Genomic DNA, 26,755 nt, shown 5'->3' with positions numbered 1-26,755 from the left:
TTTTTGCAGCCTCCGTCAAATTTGGAGATGATCGTCGGCACATCAGTGCGTGCTGCTGTTGTCGAACACACTGTGGGACGGCTCGGCTGATGCCTTGTGGATCCGCGGGATGATGTCATGTATCAGTGCACCCCACGTGGGGCCCGCCGCTCTCCGATAGGCAGATGTGGCCATATTCCTTCCGAGTAATGCGATTGGACAGATAGACGCTTCCACGGCAGTTCAGCCCTGCTGCCTGTGTGTGGCAACCGGGGGTAAGCTGGACAACTGGGGGGGAAATGCGAGATTGTGGAGAGTACCGTGTTACGCGTTTAAAGAACCTCTTCGACTCGTAGGAGAGATTTTTTTTTTTTGGAAGCCTATATGTATATATGTTTTTTTTTTGTTTTTTTTTTTTTCTTTTTTGGAAAGGATTAACCAGCCGTGTAAGGAGCGCATTCCTCGGAGGTTCAACGCCGAAGAATAAAGTAGTTTAATCGAGCCCGACCGCACGAAATTTTCTCCCAACTGCTCTCTCCAGTCTGGTCTAGTCTGGCTGGGTGCGTTCTGGAGAGAGTGGAGGATGCTTGTCGAGATCTGCGTTCACATTACGAGGGATTAAACGCCTGAATTATACCGTTCTGTGTGTTTTTGTTTTTCCCCTCACTCTCCCTCTCTCTCTTTGGGGAAAACAACAGTCGGACCGACGACTAGGACGCACGTTTGGGTATGTATTTTTCACAGCTGTTGATTTCTGTTTCAGCGTATTTTAATGTGTCTTCTTGGGGCGTGCGCTGCGCTCCGCTCCGCAGCGCGGCTCTTCGCGGCTTCGCGGCAGAGTCAAAGTCGGCGGAATAGCCAGCTGCCGTCGGTCGGTGGTGTCCTGTGAGTGCGGGGCTTTCTGGTCATTTGACGAACATCAGTAATAATAATAATAATAATAAAGGCGATATGATCAGTGTTTAAAAGTCCCACATTGAGATGAATTGGATTGAATCACTTTAAATTATAAATATGTAATTATTTATATATGTATGTATGTGTACAAAAAAAAATCGTAACCGAATAAGGTCATCAAGAAGACAGAGGCGCGCGCATTGTGTTGCTTTTTTACACGACTTAAAATTGCTGCGGTTACTGTGGACTTGTTTGGAACTGCATTAAGTTGTTTATTATACATGTGTAGGTTAATTTGCGTCTTTTTCCCACTCGAATATAGAATCTCCGCGACCTCCCCTCACCCCTCACCCCACCCCTGTCTGCTGAGACTGGTATCTGTGAGACAAATTTCGACCATTTTGCCAAAGGACCTGCACACTGGAGACGTAAACAAAGGATACATTTCAAGATGTATCCACAAGGCCGACATCCGGTAAGACGTGCCTCTTATGTACATTGAGCATTTGTGCAAAGGAAAAAAAAAAAGGAGGCAAAACTCCCTTGCAAAGCCCATTTTCCACTCTTAATGCAGGTCATCCCCATGCTCCTGATGAGTGTGCAGATGTTTTGCATGTTAACATGCTTTTACTCACATGACTTGTGCTGTATGCAAGGACAGGTGGTGGCTTCATATTCATATTCAGTGTGAAAGCCTACTCATGTGGTGTTATTAGCAGCTGGAGGTGTGAAGTATGGGCCCACCTCCTCTTGTGTTATAATGTCTTACTGCAGAGGAGACGCTCATATCCTGGAAGTAGTGAATTTGTGGAATAAAACTTCCACAAACCGGTGAGTCGGATTGCTGAGATTTTTCCTCTCTCTCTCCTTCTCCTTTCAGGCTCCACATCAGCCCGGCCAGCCTGGCTTCAAATTTACAGTTGCCGAGTCTTGCGACAGAATTAAAGACGAGTTTCAATTCCTCCAAGCCCAGTATCACAGGTAATGATTATCACAGAAATGACAGGAACGTCGGTTTACTTTATTGGTCTGTGAAGGCTAAGAGTAATAAACGGCTTGCGATGAAAAAGGGCCAGGTTTTTTTTTTGTCCCCTCACTCCCCCCTCTCTTCACTCTGTTCCTCATCTGACGAGTAGATACGCGTGAATGAGTGCTGAAGTGGTTGAAATTGACACCTTGTCTTCTGTTTTCAGTCTCAAGGTGGAGTATGACAAACTGGCCAATGAGAAAACGGAGATGCAGCGCCACTATGTCATGGTAAGCTTGCGTTACAATGGGGAGCAATTATGGTACCAAATTGCAAGGCTTGTTGGAGATCTGGTCAGGGTGGAGCGACGCAGGCTATTGTGATCACCTGCATGTGGTGGTTAGGGCGGGCTGGGTGTCAGGTACGGGCCTGTGAAAGCCCTCAGGGTGGTGGTGGTGGTGGGAAGGAGGAGTGGTTTGGTGCAGCTTGTTGCTACGGAAGAGCTCTTCCTGATGGGCAGTGGGCTTCATTAAAGCCCGCCTCTCTGATCTCCAAGGGGTTGACTGCCGCTTTGCCCTCTGTGTGTGCTGATCTGATTATTCTCCTTGGAGACACCACCGCTCAGACATATGCAGGGCCATAAATTAGGTGCGAGCTGTTGACGGATGCCACTGTAAACAAGATGGAGGTTGTGGAACAGGGCTGCGGTTGTATCTTTGCACTAACCTTCTTTATAATCTTTAATTATTAGCTTTTATTTAAGCAGCCTCTAAGAAAAACATAGGTGTGCCGCTGACGCAAGAAATGAGCCCAGACATGACGCAATGAGCAGGTTTTCCTGTGGATGTGTACTCGCTTGTCTCGGGTAAACACTCGCGCACTCACAGCAGGGGCGATTTAAACCAATACATTCTGGCCTAAATTAAACTACTTTTTTTGTTGTTTTTCCTGTGAAAACAACATGTCAGTCTGACATCCAGGAGGTTAGGTAAACATGTTGGGAAGTATCCCACAGCCAGCGATGGGTGTCAGGTTACGCTACGGCTGTAAGACTCTGATCTCAGACAGAATGGCTCTCTTGTTTGAGAGTAATTTTCGAAGAAGCTAATGGACTGAATAATGCATTGGCCTCATCAAATAGACGCTGACTGGAAAGCCATTTCTGCCCCGGTTGCCAATTCTGGACTCCACGGATTACATTTCAGGCAGCCAGACGGACTGACCTGGCTGGAAATATCAAGAGTGTTGAGCAATCGCGTTACGCTAAGTAAACAGACATCGTGGAGATCTGAGGGCTTAAGATAGTGATCAATGCATCTAACCCTTTTCTCCCTGCGCCTACACTACAAACAGCAGAGGGGGAAAAAAAAAATCAATTTATCGGCTGCACACTGTCAGCTGCTCAAAGAACTTCTCTTCTGGTCTGATCTTAGTTCATCACCTTTCAAGGTTTTTTTTTTTTCCATCCCCACTGTTCAAAAGCATGTGATAATGTGATTAGTGTAGGGATCAATCGCATTGATTAGTGGCTGTGCAGAGCCTATTAGTTGCGTTCAAAACCATGACAATATCACACATTTTGTGTAATGTCTACTTTCTTTCTTATTTTTCAGTACTACGAGATGTCTTATGGGTTGAACATAGAGATGCACAAACAGGTATGTAACATTTTATTCTTTTTTGCCATAACTTTTAATAGAGAAACTGATTACATTTTTTTAAGCTTATTTGACCTGCCAAACAAACTTTAGCCAATTTTAACTTGTTTTTAAGAATAATTATATCAGAACAGAATTCAAATATTCTTTTTCTATCCTTTACCCTGTGAGTGCTAATAATTATATCATGTGTAGAAGCGACGTCACACTGTGTGTGTCAGAGAAAGCAGTTAGTGTAAAACAGGCTATTGCTAAATGTTATAAAACAATCATAAAAGGATTTCAAATTAATATTATGCTAGCATTTAGCATGGTATGTGTGGCTAGAAAGCAGACCTTTCCCTTTAAATGGCTATTTATTAACTTAGCATGTAAACACCACATTTTATATGATGATGGCTAAATTTAGAGTCTCCTTCCCTTAGTAACAGCATCCACTCCAAAGAATGAATGTTTTGCGCTGAAGAATGTTGCATTGACTGATCAAAAAGCAATTGGATTTTTGAGTTTTGTTCAGCAGGTCAATAGTCAGGGCTGATCAAGCTGAAAATTGTCCATTTCTGGTCAGAAGTTGATTTCTTTTTGCACTGCATATTATCTTTATTATATCCTCTCTGCTGATTGGATCAGAGCAGTCAGATTAGTCAACCCATACACTGTAAACCTGACAGGAGTGCGCAGGCGTATGTGCTGAATGAATGAAACCATGTGCCACCATTTATACAATCAGTCTCAGCCATTTTATTGGAAATCTACAAGTGGTGTCATGAAATTCAAGTTAGCGTTTTGATAAGATTAAAGGTAGACTTTGACAAGCTCTGCCTTTGACGTGACGATTACAAAGACAGAACTGCTGAACAGTAATTACAAGAGCGGAGCAAAAGTCATTTAGCCATTTATTGCGTCCTTATCTTTATCCAAGAGGCCTATCTCGTATTGCTTCACAGATCAATCACAATAATGCCTGAAGTAATATAAAAATTGAATGAATGAGTAATCCTTAGATTCTGCTACATGCAGCATTTAAACCATTAAGTCTGTCTCTTCCCCTTGGTCAATGACAGCATTGGCGGCAAAACGGATTGGCGTGGTGGGATGATCCATCAGTGTCTGGGGCTGTGTGTCGCGTTGCCACATGTCTGTCAGGTCCCGAGCCCCTTTGATAGGTTCTGTCAGGCACTTATCGCCAACCAGAGGGAAGATGGTGGGGTGGGGGTTGGGGGGGGATGGGAGCTGGAAACGACGAGGAGGAGAATAGAGCTGGGAGGGGGAGGGGCAAGAGCCTGGCTTTGTGTAAACAGGTTAATCGACTGATCCATTTTAGCGTCTGACTTTTATCAGGAGCCTCAACAGAGCTGATGGAAGCGCTTGAATAATTCATCAGCGGGGCCCCTAACCTCCTGAACGGCGTGTTTGTGAGCAAACAGTGCGGGACCTCGTCCTTGCAGCTTGCCCAGCCTTACAAACCCGGGTGGGGGAGGAAGAAGAAGAAGAGGAGGAGGAAGAGCAGGAGGAGGAGGAGGAGGAGGAGAAGAAGATCAGGAGTGGTTAACAGGCAGGGTTGGGGTGGATTATTGGATGCACACAGCCATATTATTTCCCTGCCCAGAGATTTATTCCATAGTGTGGAAGCTCATTCCTCTTACTGTGCCTTTTTCATTACCGCGCAGGGACATATTTCAGGTTTCAGAATGCACACGCCGACACAGCTTGGATGGACTGATGTGGCAGTGTTATCTGATCCTTCTCTGTCAGACCTGGTAGAAAGTTGATGCAAATGGCTCATTTCTTCTGCATGACGTCAGCCTTGTAATTGCCGTCATATGGTGCTTGTTTCCTGGAGCTGCATGGGGGTTTGGGACTCAAACTCTGACTTCAATCAGATTTGGTTGTTACCTGTAGTTGTAACACACACTCGTGCCTGCATGAGTTTGCTTAAAAACAAAAAATACACGTATGGAACCAGCACCAAAGCGCTGTTTTGTTCATAGAAAATTGAAAAGTGGTTTCAGACACTGCAGGTCCTGAAAGCCATCAGTGCTTTACATCTCAAATCTGTCACAAGGGACTGAATGTCAGTCTAATAGTCTTGTGGTATAAGCTTTTGGCTGTCAGGTTCACTTATGTAAATGGAAAGATTTTGTTTAGAACTTGCAAGAATTGGGAAACTTTTGCTGTCTTCGCATAGAACAAGTTAAGTGGGTTTCAGATTATTTGATCCTGAAGTTGTCAAAGAAAAGTCTGTTGCTGCGGTTTATTGGAAAGCTGGTTTGTGACCCTTTAAACTGTCATCTTGTTTACTTTGGATGCTTATTTGAGCTAGTGACTAGTTCAACAAATGACGGTAGGAGGTAGTGTGCAAACTATTACCTTATACTGGCAAACGCGTACAGGGAGCAGAATGTGCAAAGTATTTCTTGTTAGATCAGTGAAGTGATAGATTAAGAGATTTCATACGTCTCACCATGTCTAATATTTAGGGACCAGGATACAAATGCAACCCTTTAGAGCTGTTCTTGGGGTTCAGGTTGAGCCACAAAATATATTTATCGTGCAGTAAGAAATGGATCCATTTTGGCTAGATGGTGAATCGTAGTCCTCTTGATGGATCATGATTATTATTGTTTTGTTTATATGCTGGAAACGCACATCACGCTCTAGGTTTTAGTTTGTTCACAGCTTTGTTGGTACTTTATAATTTCACTTTCACTCACGTTTTGTTCTTAAAGTGGTTTCACCCAGGAATATCATTGCCGGGGCACTGCCTACAACCTTTATTTACTGTACTGTGTAAATGAGCATAAACTTTTGTGTAAAACGTGTCTGAAACAAGCTTGGCGGTGGCTTAAAATAGCATTTGCATAAATAACTGAGGCCAGAGTGATTTTAAGTCTGCTTTGGTCGTGGACCTTCCAGGTTCAGCTCATTTGAATTTAAACAGATGAGATACAGTCGCTTGTAAGCTTTTAATTGTACTTTTCTTCAAAATTTCTGAACTACTCTGTTTGATGTTTGCTGATCTGATGATGTGTCCCTTTACACAGGCCATTGGGCTCAATACCCATCACTTCTATTACCATTTAAAAGTTTGCCTCAAATGAACAAAGACTGGTTCTTTGCATTTCAGTTAAGTGGGAAACTAATTATTCAGTTTAGACGAGATGACCTTACTGGTCCTAGATTCTTCTTAGTAGCAAAGTCCTGCCCTAAGGCCACGCTTTCAGCTAGTACAAATTACTGCCTCTTTAAATATAACAAGTCAAGCTGTGTTTTCAGATGAATCACCTGCTTTTCCTTTAAATTTAATGCCCATCAGTGTTTTTCAGGTCCATTTTCCCACTGCTGATAACAACAGGCAAATACTTCTCTGCACACAATTGACACGCCAGCCTGAGAGTGCTCTTAAAGTGGTGCTACACAGGTCCGAGTACCTGTAATTGTGTAGCAGCCGTGCAAAGCTGGCCTCTCAAGGGCCAAGCTGTCATCTACTTAAAGTGACAACAGCCCCATTTTTATCTGCCAGCAGACCAAAAAAAAAAAAAAAAAAAGGAAAAAAAGAAGGAGTCCTTGCAGCGCTGCACTGTATCTATTTTGACAGCGGCGGCGAGCTGAGCTGATGCGTCTGCCATGTATTTGCATGTTGTGTTGTGGGAGCGCGGAGGCTGGCAGTTGTTTAGGGCAGAGCGGATCCGGCACCTCCTGACCTCTCCCAGCCAGCTGTCACCATGACACTAAGCTACAGAGGAATGGGCCCCGAGTGCTCGAGGACTTTTTACAAATCCCGTCAAATGTTCGAGCGCTATTTACAAGGCTTATCTCGGCAAACATGGATTATACGGCCCCGGTAGCTTTCCAGCCGTTTCTAATGGCCTCTGTCAACTCTTTCTAGAACTCTTACAAAACCGCATTGATGTATCAGCCATAAAATCTTTATCGTATGAGACCACAGGTCATTCCCCTTCTTGTCTCAAGGCAATAAGTAAGTTATGATCAGAATCGCCTTTTGGACCGCTGTACTTTCTGCAGCACAAGCAGGTGTATCTCAGTACTGTAACATCATCTAAAAGCTTGTTTATTTTAATGATTTAGTTTAAAAAGGAGGACAAAATGGGATAAATTCATTAGAGGAATAAATATTTTTACAGATAATGTAAATGCTTTTTCGTTTTATAATGTAAGACCTATAAAAAATAAGTTGTAATACAGAAATGTCGTCTAACAGCCTAAGAGAGATCTTTATTGGTTATCCATCAGACACAGATCACAGACGCCTTCCTCAAGGAGAATAGGCCACAAGAGGTCATTGCAAATAAAACCGGCTGTTCAGAGTACTTTATCTCAGCAAATTAAGAGAAAGTTAAGTGGAAGGAAAAATCGGAATGAAGGTTTTTAAGGAGGTCCGCTTTTCAGTCTTTTCTAATATTAACATTTTTTGAGTGGCACATGCAGCTGTTTCCGATGCCAGCCATCACTTTATTTCATCTCGCATTACATCTCCAGCTTGTTTTCTGGCTCGCCTAGCTTAAGTAGCTATCCATGTCGCAACGTAGGTCAGCAGGTCTTCTTCCGTCGGTCATTACTTTCCCATCGCACTCTTTGGCTCTGCTCTGAGGTAATATGTCAGCCTGCCAGAAACTGCCTGGCATTTCTGCCATGTGTAATAAATAAGCCGGCGGTCTGCGAACTACATTGTGCGTGTGTGCTGCTGCCGTTGCTGCTCCAAATGAGAAATCAGAGAAAATCCCTGTGATGTGTTTGTGTTCTGCAGTGGCCCTGGGTTGAACTGCGTCTCATAAATTCCAAAGATGATGTAGCTTTGGCCCTGTTATTCTCTTTGCTCCCAGTGCAGAGCTCAGACGTGAAAGTCTCATCTCCCAAGCCTAGAAGGAGAGAGAAAGAGAAAGAGAGAGAGAGAGAGAGCGCAAGCACGAGGGGAAGAACAAGCTGGCTGCGCTGTGTTTTTACAGGAGAGTGGGGGTGGATCCTACTCCCCTCTCCCACCGCTCTTTTTATCCACCATTCATTTGGTCCGTTCATGTGATCGACAGGCTGAAAATTCAATTTAATGACCTGCCTCCAAGCACGTAATATGATTTTAAAGCCTGTTACGGTCAAGCAGAGGTGCCATTTGCATAATGATCCCCAGCCAGATAGGGCTGTAGCTGTTGCCATGGCAGTTGGTCGACAAGCAGAAGAATGGAGGCAGGGTTTTGTGGATGGGAGGCGAGGAGGGTTGTGGGGAGAGGGGGGGCGTGGAGAGGGTGCTGGGTTGATGGCAGCAAGAAATTGCTCCAGCTTGATTCTTAGAAAGGCTGCTTCTGACGCAGACCGCTTGCTGTCTTTTTAATGCTTATCGATCACAGATTGGAGGACAGTAACCCACAAAGTTGTTATGGTTTGTTATCATTGTGCTCTGTGATTCATAATGTTGATCCTCCACACTGTCACATGTAAGTAAACAGCGCAGGTTGAAGGCCTTGGCTTCATAAAAGGGTGTGGTTGTGCGGTTTAACTCTGAGGTTAAGTGCAGGACGGAGAAGTTGCAGTTGTCGGGAGGGGTGGGGGGGGAAATAGCGGGGGGAGGAGGAAGGCGAGGGCAGGGAGGGGAGATCCTCTCGACGCAGACGCACTCTGCCTGCTCATATCCGTTTAACGTGGAGTGCTCTCTCAGCACAGCTGTGCTCCATCCCCCTGGGCTCTCCTAATGTTTTAAATATTTCAAATGTCAATATCACGCTGTTTAGAGGATGTTGAGTCAAGCAGTTCTGATTGCCGGAGTAATTGGCTTAATCGGTGTAAACATTAAAGGCGGGGTTATGTGCAGTCACTGTGTGCTTCATACACCTCCAACTTATTTTGCTTCTCTTTCTATTTTTTTTTTTTTTTTCCAGACGGAGATTGCCAAACGACTGAACGCAATTTTAGCTCAAATTATGCCTTTCCTGTCACAAGAGGTAGGTTTTGAATGCGGCCTTCAAACAGTGCCACAGCTTTTTTTTTTTTTTTTTTTTTTTTTTTTTTTAAAGTGACATATTGTTACCTGTGTTGTAGAGAGAGACAATTAAGTAGTTTTGAGTAATTGTACCGTGTTGTTGACATTCACCCTCACTCTGGAAGTCCTTGTAGTGTTGTGAAAAAGAAACCAATATTGGGATGTCTCAATAATCATGCCTAAATGTTTCCCCACAGCACCAACAGCAGGTTGCTCAGGCAGTGGAGAGGGCTAAGCAGGTGACTATGACCGAGCTGAATGCCATCATCGGGGTACGTGGACTTCCCAATCTGCCTCTCACCGTGTGTATACTCCCTTTTTTTCCTTCATTTTAGCTTGAGTAGGGGCAGACATTCAGTGCACCTAAAAGCCACTATTAGAACATGTTTTCTACACTTATAGACATGACTGCCTTGAAAACGTATTGATGTCTCTGTATTTTTTGGATTAGATGTGACAGACCAACATAATGTGATGCACAATTGAGTATTTAGGTTCCTCTTAAGTGTAGTCAAAAATGGAAAAAGCATGGCACAACTTCAAACCAACCAAAAGAAACCCATTTACCTAAACTGACCACCTGAGTAAGGAGCAGTGATTGAGGACCTGCAGAGATCTGCAACTCGGTTGACAGCTAGGCCAGCTTTTAGTTGTGCTTTCTACATAAAATGGAGGCAAAAAGAAAGCAAATTACAGGGGGAAAAACACAGCCAAAATGTTTCCTTCTGACAGATTCTCAAATGTCATGCAGGGGAAGAACATGGGGAAGGCGCTGGTCAAATGAGACAAAAAAAATGTAACTTTTAGGACTGAGATGCACAAAACTCTGAAAATACCCTGAAAATAGTCATTCTGTAAAACACAGTGGAAGCACTATAATGCTGTGAGAATGTTTTTTTATAAGCAGGAGCAGAGCAGCTGTTAGAGGCTGAGAAAGACTTTATACTGGATTTGAATGTTTTAATTTAAAGCATAGTCATGAGTAAGAATGAAACAGGCGTAAATCAAAATCTGTGGCTTTTTTTTTTTTTAATTGATGCTCAGAAAGGTTTTCCTTTGAGGCTGATTGAGCTGAAGCTTATTCGCAAAGAAGAATTGGCAAAAATTCAGAACCATAACTCTGTTTCTATCATTTTTCACAATTGTGTGTTGCTATGTTTTGGTCTGTTATATAAAATCTAAAAAAAAATGTTAAACTATGAATCCTGCTGCATCTCACTTAGCAAAACAATGTGACTGATATGCTCCATATATTTAGTGTAACTCTTATGGGACGGTTTGTTTCTGCAGCTTTGCTCTCGGTAGCGTGGTTTCCTGCCTTGTTGTGCATTTACAAATGTGAGCCTGAGAGCTCTTAAGATGCCCTCCGCAGCCCGCGTTGCTTTAATTGGCTAAGGTTTTAACAAGGAGCCTCATCCCTCACTTTTGACCCGGATAGCTGTGGGAGTTAAAAGGGCTGAGGCTGAGCAGAACAGCCTCCCCGAGACGGCTCAGGCAGCAGAACATCCCCGCCGCTCGGCGCTTTGCAGAGCTCATCGCCGAACAATTAATGTTTGGTGTTCATCACTGCTTCAAAACACCATCTGCTGCTCATTGATCAGCTTTACCCATGCTGCACTGCTCAGGCAGAGGCAACTGGTTTCACTGGGGAAACAAAGCTTGGAATATCTGTGATCTTATTTGAACAGTTGAACCTTCAGCATGCAGGTTCATAGAGGCCTGGATGCACATATTGGAATTCAATTATTACGCTCCTTTTGACTATTTTGTTTCTGGTTGATTACTTTCTTGAATAGAGATGGTTTTATTTTAGTATTTTGGGACTGACGCAAGATGTTTTATTACACTGCAAGCGGCACCAGTTGTGTCTAACAACAGTAACATTTGATTTGATGTCTTATATGTAGTTTTCAGTTTTGGAAGAAAGCAGCACTAACACTGTGATTGTTTAGAAGTTGGAGCTGGGGTGATTGTTTCTCTGTCTATCTGTCTATTTTTAAAAATAGACTAGATGGAATACATGATGTGCCTGTAGGAGGATTTAGTACCCAGTTGTGTGTGGCGTCAGGGCTGTCGAATAAAACGAAGAGGCCTCAGTCCAAACCTCGCAGCAGTCGCTAATGTCAGGGGGATGTGTATGTTTAAGAACACCTTCCCATGAGTTATTTATTACAGAGAAGCTCTGTAGGCATGCCAAAATCCTCATGTATATTGTAAAGCAAGGTGGGGGTGAAAGAGCATGCCAAGCAGACAGGCAAGTGTACAGGAACCAGCTGCATGTCTTATTGATGGAGCTGCAGGCCATTAATAGAATGCAACTAGGGCAGCTGCTTGAGGTGAAGCCGGCTGCTGGAGCGTCCTGTTTGGTTCAAACATAAAAGTCTCCGACATGCCAACCTGGGTTATTTCGCACTTTTCGTCAGGACAACCTGTCTGTGTGGTCATTATGGCCAGTACTTCTGTAGCTTTGACCACCTCTGTCCTCCTTTTCAGCAGCAGCAAACTGCCTACCCTGCTCTTATGGTCAGTGGTGTTCACAAATATCTGTCTTTTTCACACTTTGGACTGGATTTGGCTTTTGTGGCTTGAAGGGATTTTGTATGTTGCATGGCCGTTCTTATATCCAATTAATGCGCCTTTTGATTGGGCATGGTGTGCTTCACAATCTTAAGTAAAAAGGGTAATTGCAATACTACAGGTGAAAACAGCTTTGATGATTTTGACTAACCCACATTGTCCTGACTCTTTTTTTTCTGTCTATCCATCTGGTATGCTAAGATGGCCTAATTACTTTAAATGAGAAAAACTATGATTATTCCTCCTGCTGCTGTTTATTAATTACAAAAACGTCAACACCCATTTAATGTGCTAAACTTAAGCAAAAGTGTACTGACCTGCTGAACTAATTGAATAGTATGCTTGTTTGGTATTATGTTCTTGATGGAGAACACTGGGAGTAAAATAGGCTAATACTAGCTGGTTAATTAGTCAGACTATCTGCTTAAACAGCCAGACTTTAATGACATTCCCTCTGTAGTTTGCCAAGTGTAATTGTATGAGTTATCCAACACTGTTATTTTATGACCTGAAATATTTCCAGTCCAGTTTGTCCTTACTGTAACCAAGGGAGCTAGACTGTCATTTCTATGCTATCTAGCTAGCAGTGTGAAGCAACAGGCGAGGACAGGGCAGCACAGTGTTCCTGGAGAGTATTAGGACATATTTGACTCATTTTGATGCTTTAACTTAAAAAAAAACCAAAAAAAAAAACTAGGAACTCTGTTTCTAGTAACAGGCCCATGTCTGCTTTGAATGTAACTGTCCTGTTAGACCTTGTGAGTTTATCCTCAGGTGGGCTTTGTTTCCTGCAGTAACACTCGGTGTGGGGGTTAAAAAAGGGGCATAGTGTATAAGTCTTTATCTTGGATTATTAAATTAAAGAAATGGGCCAGACTTCTTTCTTTATTTATTATTGTCTTCATTTATAGCCCTTTAATGAGGGCTCTTGCTGATCAGCCATGCTTATTACCCATCAGTGCCTCATTAAACACAATGAGCAAGGATGTCTTCCCCCATGCCAATGAACTGGCTCCTTAATTTCCCTCATGGACACAATATTAGAAGATACTCTTCCGCTCTCTCTCTCTTCTCTCTCTCTCTCTCTCTTTTTCTCTCTCTCTCTCTCTCTCTCTCTTTCTCTCTCTCTTTCTCTCTCTCTCTCTCTCTCTCTCTTTCTCTCTCTCTCTCTCTCTCTCTCTCTCTCTCTCTCTCTCAATTTTCCAGCATAGCTCGTATCACTCGGGGAGAGAAAAGGAATACTATTTTGGAACAAATTTAGACCTTTGGGTTCCTGTCACCCTTAAACTAAGCCCCTGCTGAGTTAATCTACCTTCTTCTGGCCTGTAGTAATTACCAACTTCCCGATATTCCTAAAATGGCTGTAAAAGGTCACTGATTGAAGTCCATCTTGTAAAAGAGAAAGATTGCATGCTGTAACAACAGCTGAATTATTCAGCTAGCTTGTAGATGGGTAATAAACTGCTGATGTTTTATTGGTGCCTCAGCTAAGTATTATTTAACCTTGCTTTAAACTGCTTCCTTCCCAGGCTGAGTGCCTTTTAACTTCCATTCATTTCCCCGTGCCTTTCAAATATTGATGGTGAATATTGGAGACTTGAGTGAGTGCCAGGAGTGGGACCCCTGCTCCTGGTTCCTGAAGCTGCCTTCTCAAGGAATGAGAGAAAAGGAGGGCCAGCTTCTAGCACTCAGAGTTCCCTCTGTGTCTTAAAAGTTTGGGTGTGCAAATGATTTATGAGCTGCCGATACAGGACTGTGCATACGAAAGCAGTAAACACACTCTGTTGTGTTTATTTTTTTTTTTTAATTTATTGTGTTTTTAAGGAGGTAGTTGTTTGGCTCCGAGCCTGGCAGCTCACTGTTCTTTAAAGATGATTGTTAAACTCACTGGTGCTACAGGACTTTTGTGATGCTGCAGAGTGAAATGCAGCAGTTTAAGCAAGAGTATGAATGAGTTTTTCTTTTTTGTTGTTGTTGTGCTAATCCAGGCTCTCATCAAACTTGTTTTTGGTGTTTTCCTTTTTTTATGCTATGAAGGTATGATATTTCTTAATTGTGTGTTACTAACGCTGTTGCATATGGGATGTGTTCAGAAAAATGCTTTAAAATAGAGATGCACTGAGAAATCAAGAAGCTAATGGAACAAAGTGAAAATTAGAAGTGCTTAAAAAAATAAATAAAGCAGAAAAACTATTTTTCACATGTCTTGATGTGTTGTTCATTCAGGTCTTGAGAGAGAGCAGGGCTTTCAGCAGATAACAAGAAGGCTGAACAGTTTATACAGCAAAGTCCGTTTTACCCTTTTGAATCTCTTTCATCATGAAAATGATGAAATCTTAGTCTCAGTTTCCTAGGGAGTAAGCAATCTGTTTTTAGAAATAGTAGCCATTTTAATTGCGCTAATTGCTACAAAAAGACAAAGAGTTTAAAATATCAAGTCTGTCATCATTTTGTCTTAATTTAAAAAGTTGCCTCAGCCCCTGGAGTCCTAAAAAAATAATGGATGACCGCAGCCGGGTGAAAGCCAGACAGAAATGTTTAGCATGTTCTTTTTTTGTTTGTTTGTTGGGGGGGTTTTTTGTTCCAAAACCAGAGACATGAAAGCGGTCACAAAACCCATCAGTGCATTTCTATTTTTGCAATAACTCCCGCTTCCTCAATCGTAGGGCCCATGCCACTAACTTGAAATGGAAAAGGAGGTGACAATAGACATGTGCCTTTGCTATTGTTGTGGGGCTTCTCCTTCCCTCCAACCCACTTGGTGTTTGTCTGTCTGCATCCCTGTTGTCTTGCAGCAGCAGCAGCTCCAGGCACAGCACCTCTCCCACGCCGCTCACGGCCCTCCGGTCCAGCTGCCGCCCCACCCCTCGGGGCTGCAGCCTCCTGGAATCCCCCCTGTGACCGGCTCTGGATCGGGCCTGCTGGCCCTCGGGGCTCTGGGCAGCCAAACTCATCTCCCGGTGAAGGATGAGAAGAACCATCATGATCTCGAGCACAGAGGTGTGTTATTTTACCACGTTTTGAAAGTTTATTTAGCTGAAATTGGGAAAACAGAAAAATGTTTGAGCTTGCTGAATTGATTAGCTGAAAACTAAAATCTAAACTTTTTAACTCAAAAATTGTTGTTTTGGTTTTTGAGTTATTGATGAACACGTTTGGGCATTTTCACAGTTTTTGTCACCTCTAGCTCTGTCTGGGGTTTAAAATGCAAATCCCAAAATGGCAATTAGAGACTTTTTTAATGTTGAGAATCTGAAAACGTGTGGAATTATGAAATTAAAAGTATATAGCAACTCTGAATCATATGTTTTTGATATTCTGTTTTCTAAAGAGTGTAACAGGTTTATACCTGATGGCTAAGCTAATGGCTTAGCTTAGCTTGGTTGTGCCATCTTACACTCACAGGTTGCTAACCAATGACACTTCAATTGTGTCTAGTTGAAGTGAAATATATGGTAGCTTAACCTTGTTTTAAAACATGTTAAATGTGGGCAAACTATCACATAGAGTATGTAATGCTTCTTGTTGGAGCGGCATCATGGAGCTCTTAGGTATGAAACCCAACCTGTCGGTTCACATTCTGTCTGTGTAATGAGCGGTTGCATTCCCAGCCCATGACGACTGCATCAGCTACTCAGCAGCTCCAGCATACGTCGATGAACGGAGCCTTGAGCCCCACAGCTGATTCACACGTGCTCAGCCAGAAGCTTTTGCTACTTTTGACTTACTGACGTGCTTTTTCTCTTTGCTCACTTGGGTTCCCTCATCATCTCCGCTGCCTCCGTGACATCCGTGGAGCAGAAAGCACGGTGAGTGTCCAGGACCGCAGCGATTGTTGGGCTTTGCTGTATCTTATTGCTGATTTGATATGCTGTTATAATCTGCTTTTAGTATTTGGAGTAATGGCATTTGGAGTATAAAACCTGTGCATTATCATGCTGGAGAGATTAGAAGGCTTGTAATTTCATCACAATTGAAGAAGGACTTTGCCCTCCTTCTCTTAAAGGATTTGTTTGATCCCCCTCTACTGTCTCTCTTGTTTACCAGCTCCCTCTTTCTTCTTTTTGACCGTGTGATGAATATTCATGCTCTCCGTTAGGCTGGAACCTGCTGAAGTGTTTTATTCAAGGCGCTGCGATGTCGGATGACTTGTGACGGGCCTGTGCGGTTCTGTTTCCGTGGGCTACACCGGCTGAATGGGCTCAGTCATCTCTGAAGAAATGGAGCTCCTGGGGCGATTAGCAGGCCCTGTTTTGTTTTCTGTGTTCTCGTCCCAGGTCATCTGATAGTAGAGTGGTGACTTTGGTTAATGAGTCACGCTAAGCATCTCTTTAAAGGTCAGCCATTATGCAGACAGTGGCCCTTTGCCCAGACTTCCAGTCCATCAGCCATTGTTCCCCTCCTCTGTTTTTTGACTGTGCTGTTGCTTTGGCTCTCTGATGGAGGGACGTAGAGATTCGGGACAACTTGGCAGTTTGCAGGCAAATGGCAAGCTCCCCGTGAAAGCTGCTGGAGTCCTGCCGAGTGCCTCCCCTTCTGTTGGCGCTTGGAGTGAGCCATCCCAGCTTGTGGAGGCAGGTTCCACGGAGAAGCACCAGTCAGTCCCACGCTGCCGTGCCCACTGGCAGGATATAGATTCTTTTTCTTTATCAGAGCTCAAAGCAGGAGCTGACACAGTGCCCAATGCCCAGGGCCCACTGCATATAGTTTCTCTCTGTCTCTCTCTCTCTCTCTCATGCTTAGTCCAAATGACTCTGAAGAGAAAAGGCCCTCTGTTCAGTCACAACACATTGCTCAAGCCCCTGTGAGGCTGTTTGTTGTCCAGTTATAAAGAGAGGGGGTGGGCGAGCTCAGAAAACAAGCCGTACTCCGTTTAATTTAGATAACGGCTCATTCTGTTGTGTGTGTGTGTGTGCGTGTGTGTGTGTGTGTGTGTGTGTGTGTGTGAGAGAGAGCTTGGGCTCGGTTGGTGTCAGGGTACTGTTTGGTGCTGGCCCACAGCTGCATGTTTTAGACGACTGCTGTGTCCATATCATTGTGTGAATGAGGCGTTTTTAGCGTTTGCATTAGCTCAGTGTGTTTGTCGTTTAATTTGAAATGCATACATTGTTTGGCTGTTGGATTTGATAAAAGGCAAATAAAGTGGCAGTGAAAAAAAAATATATTTTTTTTCATTCTCTAGAATAACTCAATATCGCCATCAGAAAGCTTGCGAACAGCCAGCGAGAAACATCGCAGCTCCTCAGACTACAGCTTGGATTCAAAGAAACGCAAAGTGGAGGAGAAGGACAACATGAGCAGATATGTATGTTGATTAACGGATAAGAACAGAAATGCTTCACATTTGGTTTTAGCTATTAAAGCTAAAAATATACAGATATTTAAAAAAATAAATAAATACAAGGCTGAATTAGCTTGTAACTTCATATTAAACCCCATTTTTATGATGGAGCAACTAAAAGTTGTACTTAACTGTGAAACCTTTGCCCATTTTACCAATCCATAATCCCCACAGCATGAAGCTGCTACACTGACTGACTGTTAAGGTGGTGGGTTTAGGTCAGCTGGAGCAGGGATACATCTAAAATATTAATTTTGTTCTGGTCTGATATGTAAACTTCCAATAAAATACACTAAAGTTTGTATCCTGACAAGCATAGCTTATTATAAAACCAGCCCTTTATTCAACACTTTGCTTCATACAGCTGGTCTATCAGTTATTGGTAAATTATTGTTTGCTGGAGTTGTGGACTCTTTTGAAGTTTTAAATTTTACCCATTTACTCATTAATGTTTGGCTGTGACTTATATAATGCATCAGTTTATCACTATGAAGCTTAGTGGAAATTGCTTGCACTGTAAAGAACCATTAACTGTTAATGTTAATTCAATATTTGGAAGAGTGGCCAACACAGACTGAATGGCTTTGTTCACTGTTGCCAATCTACAGGCAGACTACAATTCTAAAACAACGCAGGAAATCAACGTCATTGTTCACAACTTCTCTTTCTGTTTGCTGATTGGCCTGGTTGAAATTCTACTTGAGGAATCAACTTCAATGAGAGAAATTCCATGCAGAACACTAAAGAGAGATGAGAATCTAGTTGAATTGCAGAGGAAGACAAAGGCCAAAGAGAATCAGTCAAAGGTTTCTCAACCTTATGAAAACTTTTGCAATGCCCTATGGATATGAACCAATCTTCTACCTGCATGGCATCTTCACAGTGACAGCTATAACTAGCTCTGGCTTCAGGCTTATCCAACTCTCAGAAAGAAACACACGTTGATCCAGAGTATGTCTGCTAAGGTGGCTGATTTTTCTAATTATGTCTGCAGGACAGTGATGGAGAGAAGAGTGACGATTTGGTGGTAGATGTGTCTAATGAGGTGAGCGGTTTGTAGTTTTAAATGATAACACCTACTTTTTTACCAAAGCTGTTACATAACCATGAAAATCTGTGTTTTATCAGGATCCCGCTACTCCAAGGGCAAGCCCGGCCCATTCCCCGCCTGAAAACGGCATCGATAAACCGCGCCCACCCAAGAAAGACACGCCCAACAGCCCAGCGTCGGTGGCCTCCTCCGGGAGCACTCCGTCCTCCAAAGCCAAGGAGCTCAGTCACGTAAGACATCAAGAGAGATGAGGACAAACTAGGACAGAAGGGGGTTTTAAAAAGGAATTTCAGGGAGAGCAAAGGGGTATGTGCGAATAGATCTGGAGCGTTTTCTGCTGTGGATTAGGAATGGCTGTCTGTGCTTTAAGTGCATGACTAAAATGTCAGGGATAATATTGTCCCGCATCAGGATCAGTCAGGTCTCCTCTGTTAATAGCTCAATGTATTTAACTATTCTGGGATTTTTGCCTCTGCCTCGCTGAAAGATTAAAGCTAAAGGGGATAGAAACGGCCCCATCTCCATTGTGACTGTAATAGGTTTTAGAATAAATAGCAGTTTATGGCTGTGGGTTGTCAGAATTAGATTGGATTAGGTTCAGTTTGCTCTCATATTGTCAGTCTGCACAGTGCCTGGTTTTTGGGATTGTGAACGCGCTTGCTCTCTTGTTCCCCTGACAGAATGACAAATCTTCCACGCCTGGTCTCAAATCCAACACCCCCACCCCGCGTAATGATGCCCCCACCCCTGGCACGAGCTCCACTCCTGGGCTAAGACCCATCCTGGGCAAACCACCAGGCATGGAGGCTCTCGGTTGGTACCATTCTCTGTCCTCGTTAGAGGCTGAATTTATTTGTTTTATTATCATTCTTTTCCAGTCTGCTGTCATCTCACATACTGATATCCATCTCTTGTTTTGGTTTTTCTTAATTTCTTTTTTTCCTGTAGCAGCACCAGCTTTGCGGACCCCTCTGTCCATTGCGGGCTCCTATCCTCCCTTTCCCATGATGGGCCACCATGAAATGAATGGAAGTCTGACGAGTCCGGGCGTATACGCTGGCCTGCACATCTCCCCTCAGATGAGTGCTGCAGCAGTCGCAGCGTATGGTCGCTCTCCCATGGTAACAATTCTGCCCCTTTCAATATGTCACTCACGATGTCACATTCAGTGCAAATCTGACTTTTCATCTCATTTGTGACCAATATCTGTTTTTTTTTTTTTTTTTTACAAAATTTGACAAAGGCAAGTGGAAAATGTATCTGTTTTTTAAGGCTACGAGCCTTTATGTTGCATTTTATCCAAATTTTCTACTATGGAGATTAAAACCTCAAAATCAAATATAAAAAAAATGGATGAAACGACCAGGGCAGACATGTAGCTAAGCAAACGCTTTGATGGTTTTGATTGTACAAAAGTTTCAGAAACGCATGACGTTTCCATATTTCCTTCCTTAAACAAGTGCCGTATGAGATGTCTCCTTGTGAGCATGGGGAACTTCAGTGCCGGAGATCGTTCACAACAACAGTAGTGGTTGCCATAAAGACATAATGTGAATAACCTTGCTTAAAAAGAAAAAAAAAATCTCCAGGAAGTGCTACCAGTTTGGGATCACAGCAACAACTCTCTATATTACAGATGAAGTTACTGAATAAAAAACACCCAGATTTAGCAATTTTCAGTCAGTTAAATAATTGAAATAGTCAGGAGGAAATAAGAAGCTATTTAAAACTGTATTTTTTTGTTTGCTTTGAGGCATGTCCGTAGTTTACATGTCGAGAGAGAGCAAGCCTTTCGGCAGATAACAGAAAGGCTCAACAGAGGGCTCAAATGTTTCTCTGTTTAATTCTTTCAGACTCTGCCTCTTATGGAAGATCTTGGATTTAGAAATACTGTGAGACTTTTACAGGTCTCAGGACCAGACCTGGGTGTGTTATTTGAGCAGTGCTAACTATGCTAATATGCGAGGAAAGACAGATGTCAACTTTACAACCGTTATGTTCATTACTATTATTAATATAGTTAATTTTGGTTTTACAGCAACTTTAGTCTCAGTGTGATGTTGCCTCCACTTCTAATATAAATGATGAAGAAGATTTTTGTATTTTCTGTGATGTTCTTATGTCCTATGTTTTAGTTTCTAATGGGAAATTTGGACATTTTAGTAAAAATTCAGATTGATGCAGATCTTTCTGGACACTTTGAGAGTTTTTTCTTTGATCACAGAGCTGAATTTCAAACATTTATGTCTTCTCATTTTTCAGGGGTTTGACCCTCACACACATATGAGAGCCCCTGGCCTTCCAGCTAGCCTCACGTCCATTTCCGGGGGCAAACCGTGAGTGTCTCACCAAATGTGAAGCACTTTCACACATTTCCAAACCCAACGACTATCACTTCACTTCTGCGTATCGTTCTGTAGTGCGTACTCTTTCCACGTCAGCGCAGACGGTCAGATGCAACCTGTACCCTTCCCACCCGATGCCCTCATCGGCCCTGGTATCCCGCGTCATGCACGTCAGATCAACACGCTAAGCCACGGCGAAGTGGTGTGCGCCGTCACAATTAGCAACCCCACCCGTCACGTCTACACCGGCGGTAAGGGCTGTGTCAAAATCTGGGACATCAGTCAGCCAGGCAGCAAAAGCCCCGTCTCCCAACTGGACTGTCTGGTAAGAACCTTCTTCTGATTCACTCATTTATGACAGTTCACAATTAGCCTTTGTTGTGGAGTTTATAAACTGTGTCACTCCGTCTAAAATTGGATAATCCTTTTGTGAGGATTACATCACACTTAAGAGTTTGACAGTAAATGTACTGACTCAGAAAAGCAAGCATTTATTCGGTGTCTGATCAAAACAATACCAGGCTCAAGAGTATGAGCATTGTTGTTACTTTTCCAGGTCTAACAAGTGTGAAAAAAATGTTTCAAAACTATTTTTTACATCCTCATTGCTAGATAAACAAATCAATTGATGCAGGTTGTTCCCATTACCAGTACCTCCCATGCTAAAGATGTAAGTTCAAACAAGGAAAAAACAATTCCAAAATTGCTCAATGAAGATGATTGACATCAGTAATGGTTGCTTCTGATTGGTTGCTTCTGACCAATCTGTGTAGCTCTTTCTGCAGATAGCAGTAGGTCTACAGGGAGAAGTCAGAGGAGCTTGATTTTTTGTTTGTTTGTTTGTGTTTTAACAAGTTATTTGCCTCAAATTATACTGTCTGGACATACTGACGTTTTTAACAAATGTCTACAAAATATTTTTTATAAGAGTTACCTACTGCAGTTTTAATTTGGGTCCAGATTCGAACCACTATCTGCCAATTGGGAACCTTTGGCAAAACTTTTCTCTGAAATTAGAACCACAAATTGAACATTTTAGTTACGTTTTACAGATGTGTCATTCCTTGTTTTTCTTTGAACACTAATGGCTACAGAAAAGATTGACCATCCAGATGTTTGTTGTTAATACAGAGCACAAATGTATCCTAGGAAGAAAAACACCGGATAATCTGAAGATCATTGTATGGAAAAAATATTGAATTTTAAAATTGGGAAATTTAAAATATATGCACAATCGTGTCCATCTGTATGTCTTTCCGCTTGGTTCAGGTCAGTCTGGAGAACACCTGTTGGTTGATTTGGTCTGAGGATTTTCCTCCTGATTCGTTTCTAATTCTCTGCACTCCTCTCACTGGCCAGAGCTTGTATTGATTGGCTTTTTGTCCTCCGCGCGACAGAACAGGGATAACTACATCCGATCCTGTAAGCTCCTGCCTGATGGTCGCACATTGATTGTTGGAGGCGAGGCCAGCACTCTGACCATCTGGGACCTGGCCTCCCAGACGCCCCGCATCAAGGCTGAGCTCACCTCGTCCGCCCCGGCGTGCTACGCCTTGGCTATCAGCCCCGACGCCAAAGTCTGCTTCTCCTGCTGCAGTGATGGAAACATCGCCGTTTGGGACCTGCACAACCAGACTCTTGTTAGGTTAGGGAAGAAAAAAAAAAAAACATATTCCCAGTGTGCGGGCTCTGGCTCCATAACAGAACTGCTCTTGTGTGAGGAGCTTTTAAAGAGGATGTCAATACATGTTTGTGTTCCTTCTTACTCTGATTGCAGGCAGTTCCAGGGTCATACAGATGGTGCTAGCTGTATTGACATTTCCCATGATGGTACTAAACTGTGGACAGGCGGCCTTGATAACACTGTTCGCTCTTGGGATCTAAGGGAGGGTCGACAGCTGCAGCAGCACGACTTCACTTCACAGGTACAGGCGTTTAATACAGAACCAAACGTGTAACCCACCAGTATGTGGTTTTAGCCAGTGAACCGTTACTTCTGTCCCGTCCCCAGATCTTCTCCTTGGGCTACTGTCCGACGGGAGAGTGGCTTGCTGTTGGAATGGAGAGCAGCAATGTGGAGGTGCTCCATCATTCGAAGCCTGACAAGTATCAGCTGCACCTGCACGAGAGCTGCGTCCTCTCCCTTAAGTTCGCCTACTGTGGTATGAACTAACTTCATATAAGGAACAGAGAATAACATGGCACCTTGCAAAACTATTAACACCCTTGAAATTGTTCATGTTACTACGAACTTTAACTTTGACTGTTTTTAGCTAGATCGACACAAATTTGTAAATTGGTCTTAAGTCAAAGTAAAAAGAAAGTTTTTCAATTTCTTTATATTTTTACGAATTAAAATCTGAAATGTGTGGCTTGTATTTTTTTATTTAGCCCATTTTACTCTGATAATCCTATGCAAAATCCACTTCAATTAGAAGTCACTCCAACCACAGCATCAGAGTGAAGGGATGATTTTCTACAGGTGTGAAGGGGAAGTGCAGATGTAAAAAGTTGGATAGAGATAAATAAAGGGTAGCCCTGGAATCTAACCCGCCTAGACATCAGACTGCTTAGGTCATTTTGTTTTTAAAAGAAATCTTTCTTAGTTTTTGTTTTTGCCTCTAATTTGGCAGGAATGTCAAGGACTAGCTGTGCAAAACTGTTAGACAGTTATAATTGAAGCAAAAGAAGGCTCAATAAAATGTTTTAGGACGACTGAATATGAAATGTGTTCTGCATCTTACAGACTTTTATTCCAGAGAAAAAAAGCTTAAACTCGTGTATCATTTTCTTTCTACTATGCAATTAGGCACTACTTTACTTCACATGAAATCCTAATAAAATACAAAACGAGAAGCATTTTATGGTGCACAGATACTGTTGGTAGTAAGAGCTAAAAGCCTCTTTTCAGTTGTTTTGTCCTCAAGGCTAAAGATGTCATGAGTCTTGCTATGAAGGTATTTTCCCTGTCTCTCATTAGTTAAAGGAGGCCTGATCATGGCACTGCCTTTTTCTTTTTTGCAGGTAAATGGTTTGTAAGCACTGGGAAGGACAATCTGTTGAACGCTTGGAGGACTCCTTATGGCGCCAGCATATTCCAGGTATGCGGATCAATACCCTTTGAATGCAGCCGTGGCCAAAAGAACGAGCGGAAGGACACGCCGACCGCTGTCTCGCAGGCCTACCCTATCAGTGAAAACTGAAACTGAGTTATTGACCTGACAGAGGAGTCTTTTTGAGGGCCAAAAACTTGATGTCACCGCAATCTAATCTACCCCTGTAGTCAGCTAATCCTCCCCACTTAAATTTAAATGGACCAAAGTGTATTAGTCGCTTTCAGGAATAACACATTTTTATCTTCTTCTTCTCTCTTTAACAGTCCAAGGAATCCTCTTCTGTCCTGAGCTGCGACATCTCGACGGATGACAAGTATATCGTGACGGGCTCTGGTGACAAGAAGGCCACCGTGTATGAAGTGATTTATTAGAACTGCTTAGGACGGCTGCGGATCAGAGCATGCCCATGCTTGGGAACAGCATGCTCTTCCTCCTCCGTCTATCTTCCCTCAAACAGACGACATGGATTCTGCTTTGCAGGACAGGAAGTTTGGCAGTGCCAGACTGGAATGGATGGTGGCGCTGTTCTGGACCTGGATTTTATGTCTGATTATTACGACACTCTGTACAGCAAGAGTGGTTTTGCGAAGGCACTGAGAAAAAAGGAAATTAAACAAAAAGACGTCTTGCTGTTTTTTTTGTTTTGTTTTTGTTTTGTTTTTTTTCCTGTTGGATTTATTTTTTATTTTTTTTAATCCTTTCGACTGTGGAGATAAAGTTCCATGACACAACTAGAAGCGGTGCTTCACTTTGGAGCTTTTCCTCGGAGGTCCTGTGAAAAGTGTACATAATGGAGTAATAAATGGCCTTTTATAGATTTATATTTTGGTGTCCAATTTCGCTTGTGATGGTTCTTTCTTGTTCTCTCTGTGATTTTCTGTCCCCTTTGGGGATGGAAATTAGATTAGGACTTTGTAAGAGGATATTCTGTTTCCTCCCTCCTCCCCCTTCCCTCCTTTCCATTTTTTTCCCATGTTCTTTGTCAAGAGCAACCTTTTTCGGAAATCTAATTTGGAGGGGGTTTTTTTTTCTTTCCCGACAACAGCTTTTTTTTTTTTTTTTTGTTTGCTACTTGGTACAAAACAGATGCTTGTTCCAAGGAGTTTAGCCACAGAAGACTCCGGAACTGCCCGTTTTCCCCCTTGCCCCCCGTCTGGAGGACGAAGAAATTCATTGTTTTCAGTTTTCACTGGCCCACTGGCTTTGGTCAGCAGAAACTCAACTCTGAAATGAAGATCTGTCCCTGAACACTGGCTGCTTTCAGTAATACCAAAATGGATAACTAACGACTGGGAGACTGATGGATTTCCTGAAAGGCAGCCGTGACTTGAGCTCAGATGTTGACTCAACCATTGTATGAAAATTCATTGCTCCGCTCTGCAAAGTCATCAGTCTGTGCAAGTTAATTATTGCCTTCCTTGTTTTGACGGCCTGTGACTGATATGCAAGACTTGCTTGGTTACACATATAGATGGCAAGCAAAGCCACGTCCACATTTGACATCCTAGGTATGCCATTTGCTTTCCTCAGTACTCGCAATATTCTGCCTGGAAAACTCTTACAGCAACAACCGCTGCATAAACTGTCGCATACATTCATCTTCACCCATAAGGATTGTACAGTAGACAGTTGTTGATGAGTCAATAAACTGTTTTTATATAAAGTATAATCTGGACTTGATTTCTAACCTGCTGTTGCCGTTCTGCTTACGAAAGTGTTTGGGGAATAGATGAATGTTTTAACTCTTACTTCATTTACCTTAAAGAGGATAAAACCTTAACATGAAAGTAACACAAGAGTCAGGGAGAATCTGAAAAAAAAACATCCAACCCTGTTTTCACAAAATCTGCATATCAGCTCTTTTTAAAAATAGTAAAATTATATATTTTGTTATTTCATTTTGAAGGATTTATTTGATTAATTGTATTTCCATCATTGTTTTGGCTGCTGTTTCAACTGGTTCACTGGCATGGATTAGTGTCAAGTCTACAGATGCCTGCAAATGTTAATTTTAATCTTTTTATATTAAACTAGCAACTATTATGCTAATAAGCTCATTTTTAGATGAGATTTTGTGCAGCTTTTCTTGCAAGGGAATAAATGACAACAATGTATCCTCCATCAATCTTTGTGATAAATTCAGTTAACGGAAAGACAGAAAATTAGTTTACTTCCAACATCTGAAACTCTTCTGAAACTTAAAATGTTCACGTCTGTTGAAATAGCAGGTTTTAGATACATTTTTCAAAAAGACTACAGTATCACTCCAGACCTTTTTCCACCTTCAGAAATGAAATGGAAAAGGTACAATAATCTGACTGAACGTACGTGCTTACACTTAAAATGCCATCAGATTTTTTGTTAGTTTTATTTATTTCCTGACTCTGGCTTTTACAGCTACAATTTTCTTCCAGTGTAAATATTTTGTTTTAATTTGATTTCTAGAGGACACTTTGGTGCTGTGGGTTAAAATTAGCAAGTTCTTGCTATATTTTTAATTATTCTCAAGAAAAGTAGCATCAGAGCATGATACTGCCACTACCATGTTTCACTGTGTTCTTTTGGCAATATGGTTATTATTTTGAAATTGTGGTCTATTCAGTCGTAGCTCTACCTATAACATTTTCTTCCATATGTTTGCAGAGTCTTTAACGGGCTTGGATGTATTTATGAAAGAAAGGACTTCTGCTTTGCCAGTCAACACTTTAGACATATATGCAATGCTGTAGAACATTTTTTAGTATCCTTGTCCTAACTGGTACTTTTGTACAATTAGATATTTTTGATCTGCTCTCTTCAAACCATGACTTAAACGTGGAAAACTCAGACATA

The 26,755-nt window shown here is 42.4% G+C and overlaps 1 protein-coding gene across 1 annotated transcript; it reads left to right on the top strand.

Annotated features, from left to right (window-relative positions):
* tle3a (TLE family member 3, transcriptional corepressor a) lies at window positions 1–25,592 on the top strand. Its single transcript, XM_014993788.2, has 22 exons — window positions 1–706; window positions 1,199–1,351; window positions 1,757–1,857; window positions 2,070–2,133; window positions 3,457–3,501; window positions 9,393–9,455; window positions 9,691–9,795; window positions 11,987–12,016; window positions 14,866–15,070; window positions 15,872–15,879; window positions 17,253–17,375; window positions 18,406–18,456; window positions 18,540–18,692; window positions 19,143–19,275; window positions 19,411–19,583; window positions 20,725–20,798; window positions 20,883–21,132; window positions 22,205–22,452; window positions 22,585–22,732; window positions 22,819–22,969; window positions 23,832–23,908; window positions 24,187–25,592. The coding sequence occupies exons 2-22, from the start codon at window positions 1,328–1,330 to the stop codon at window positions 24,292–24,294; spliced, it is 2,334 nt and encodes a 777-aa protein (XP_014849274.1). The 5' UTR covers window positions 1–706; window positions 1,199–1,327; the 3' UTR covers window positions 24,295–25,592.
* Window positions 25,593–26,755: the final 1,163 nt, after the last annotated feature.

The sequence above is a fragment of the Poecilia mexicana genome, unplaced genomic scaffold (assembly GCF_051168715.1).
Source record: "Poecilia mexicana isolate PSO_F unplaced genomic scaffold, ASM5116871v1 scaffold_6, whole genome shotgun sequence".
Lineage (NCBI taxonomy): Eukaryota > Metazoa > Chordata > Actinopteri > Cyprinodontiformes > Poeciliidae > Poecilia > Poecilia mexicana.
The sequence above is the reverse complement of the archived record's forward strand: the minus strand, read 5'-3'. Positions and strand labels throughout refer to the sequence as shown.

Excerpts from the sequence above, each read along its gene's own strand:
- tle3a (XM_014993788.2), top strand. The coding sequence starts at position 1,328 with ATGTATCCACAAGGCCGACATCCG. Across the intron at positions 18,693-19,142 it reads AAGCCAAGGAGCTCAGTCAC|AATGACAAATCTTCCACGCC; the intron begins GTAAGACATCAA and ends TTCCCCTGACAG. Across the intron at positions 19,276-19,410 it reads ACCAGGCATGGAGGCTCTCG|CAGCACCAGCTTTGCGGACC; the intron begins GTTGGTACCATT and ends TTTTTCCTGTAG.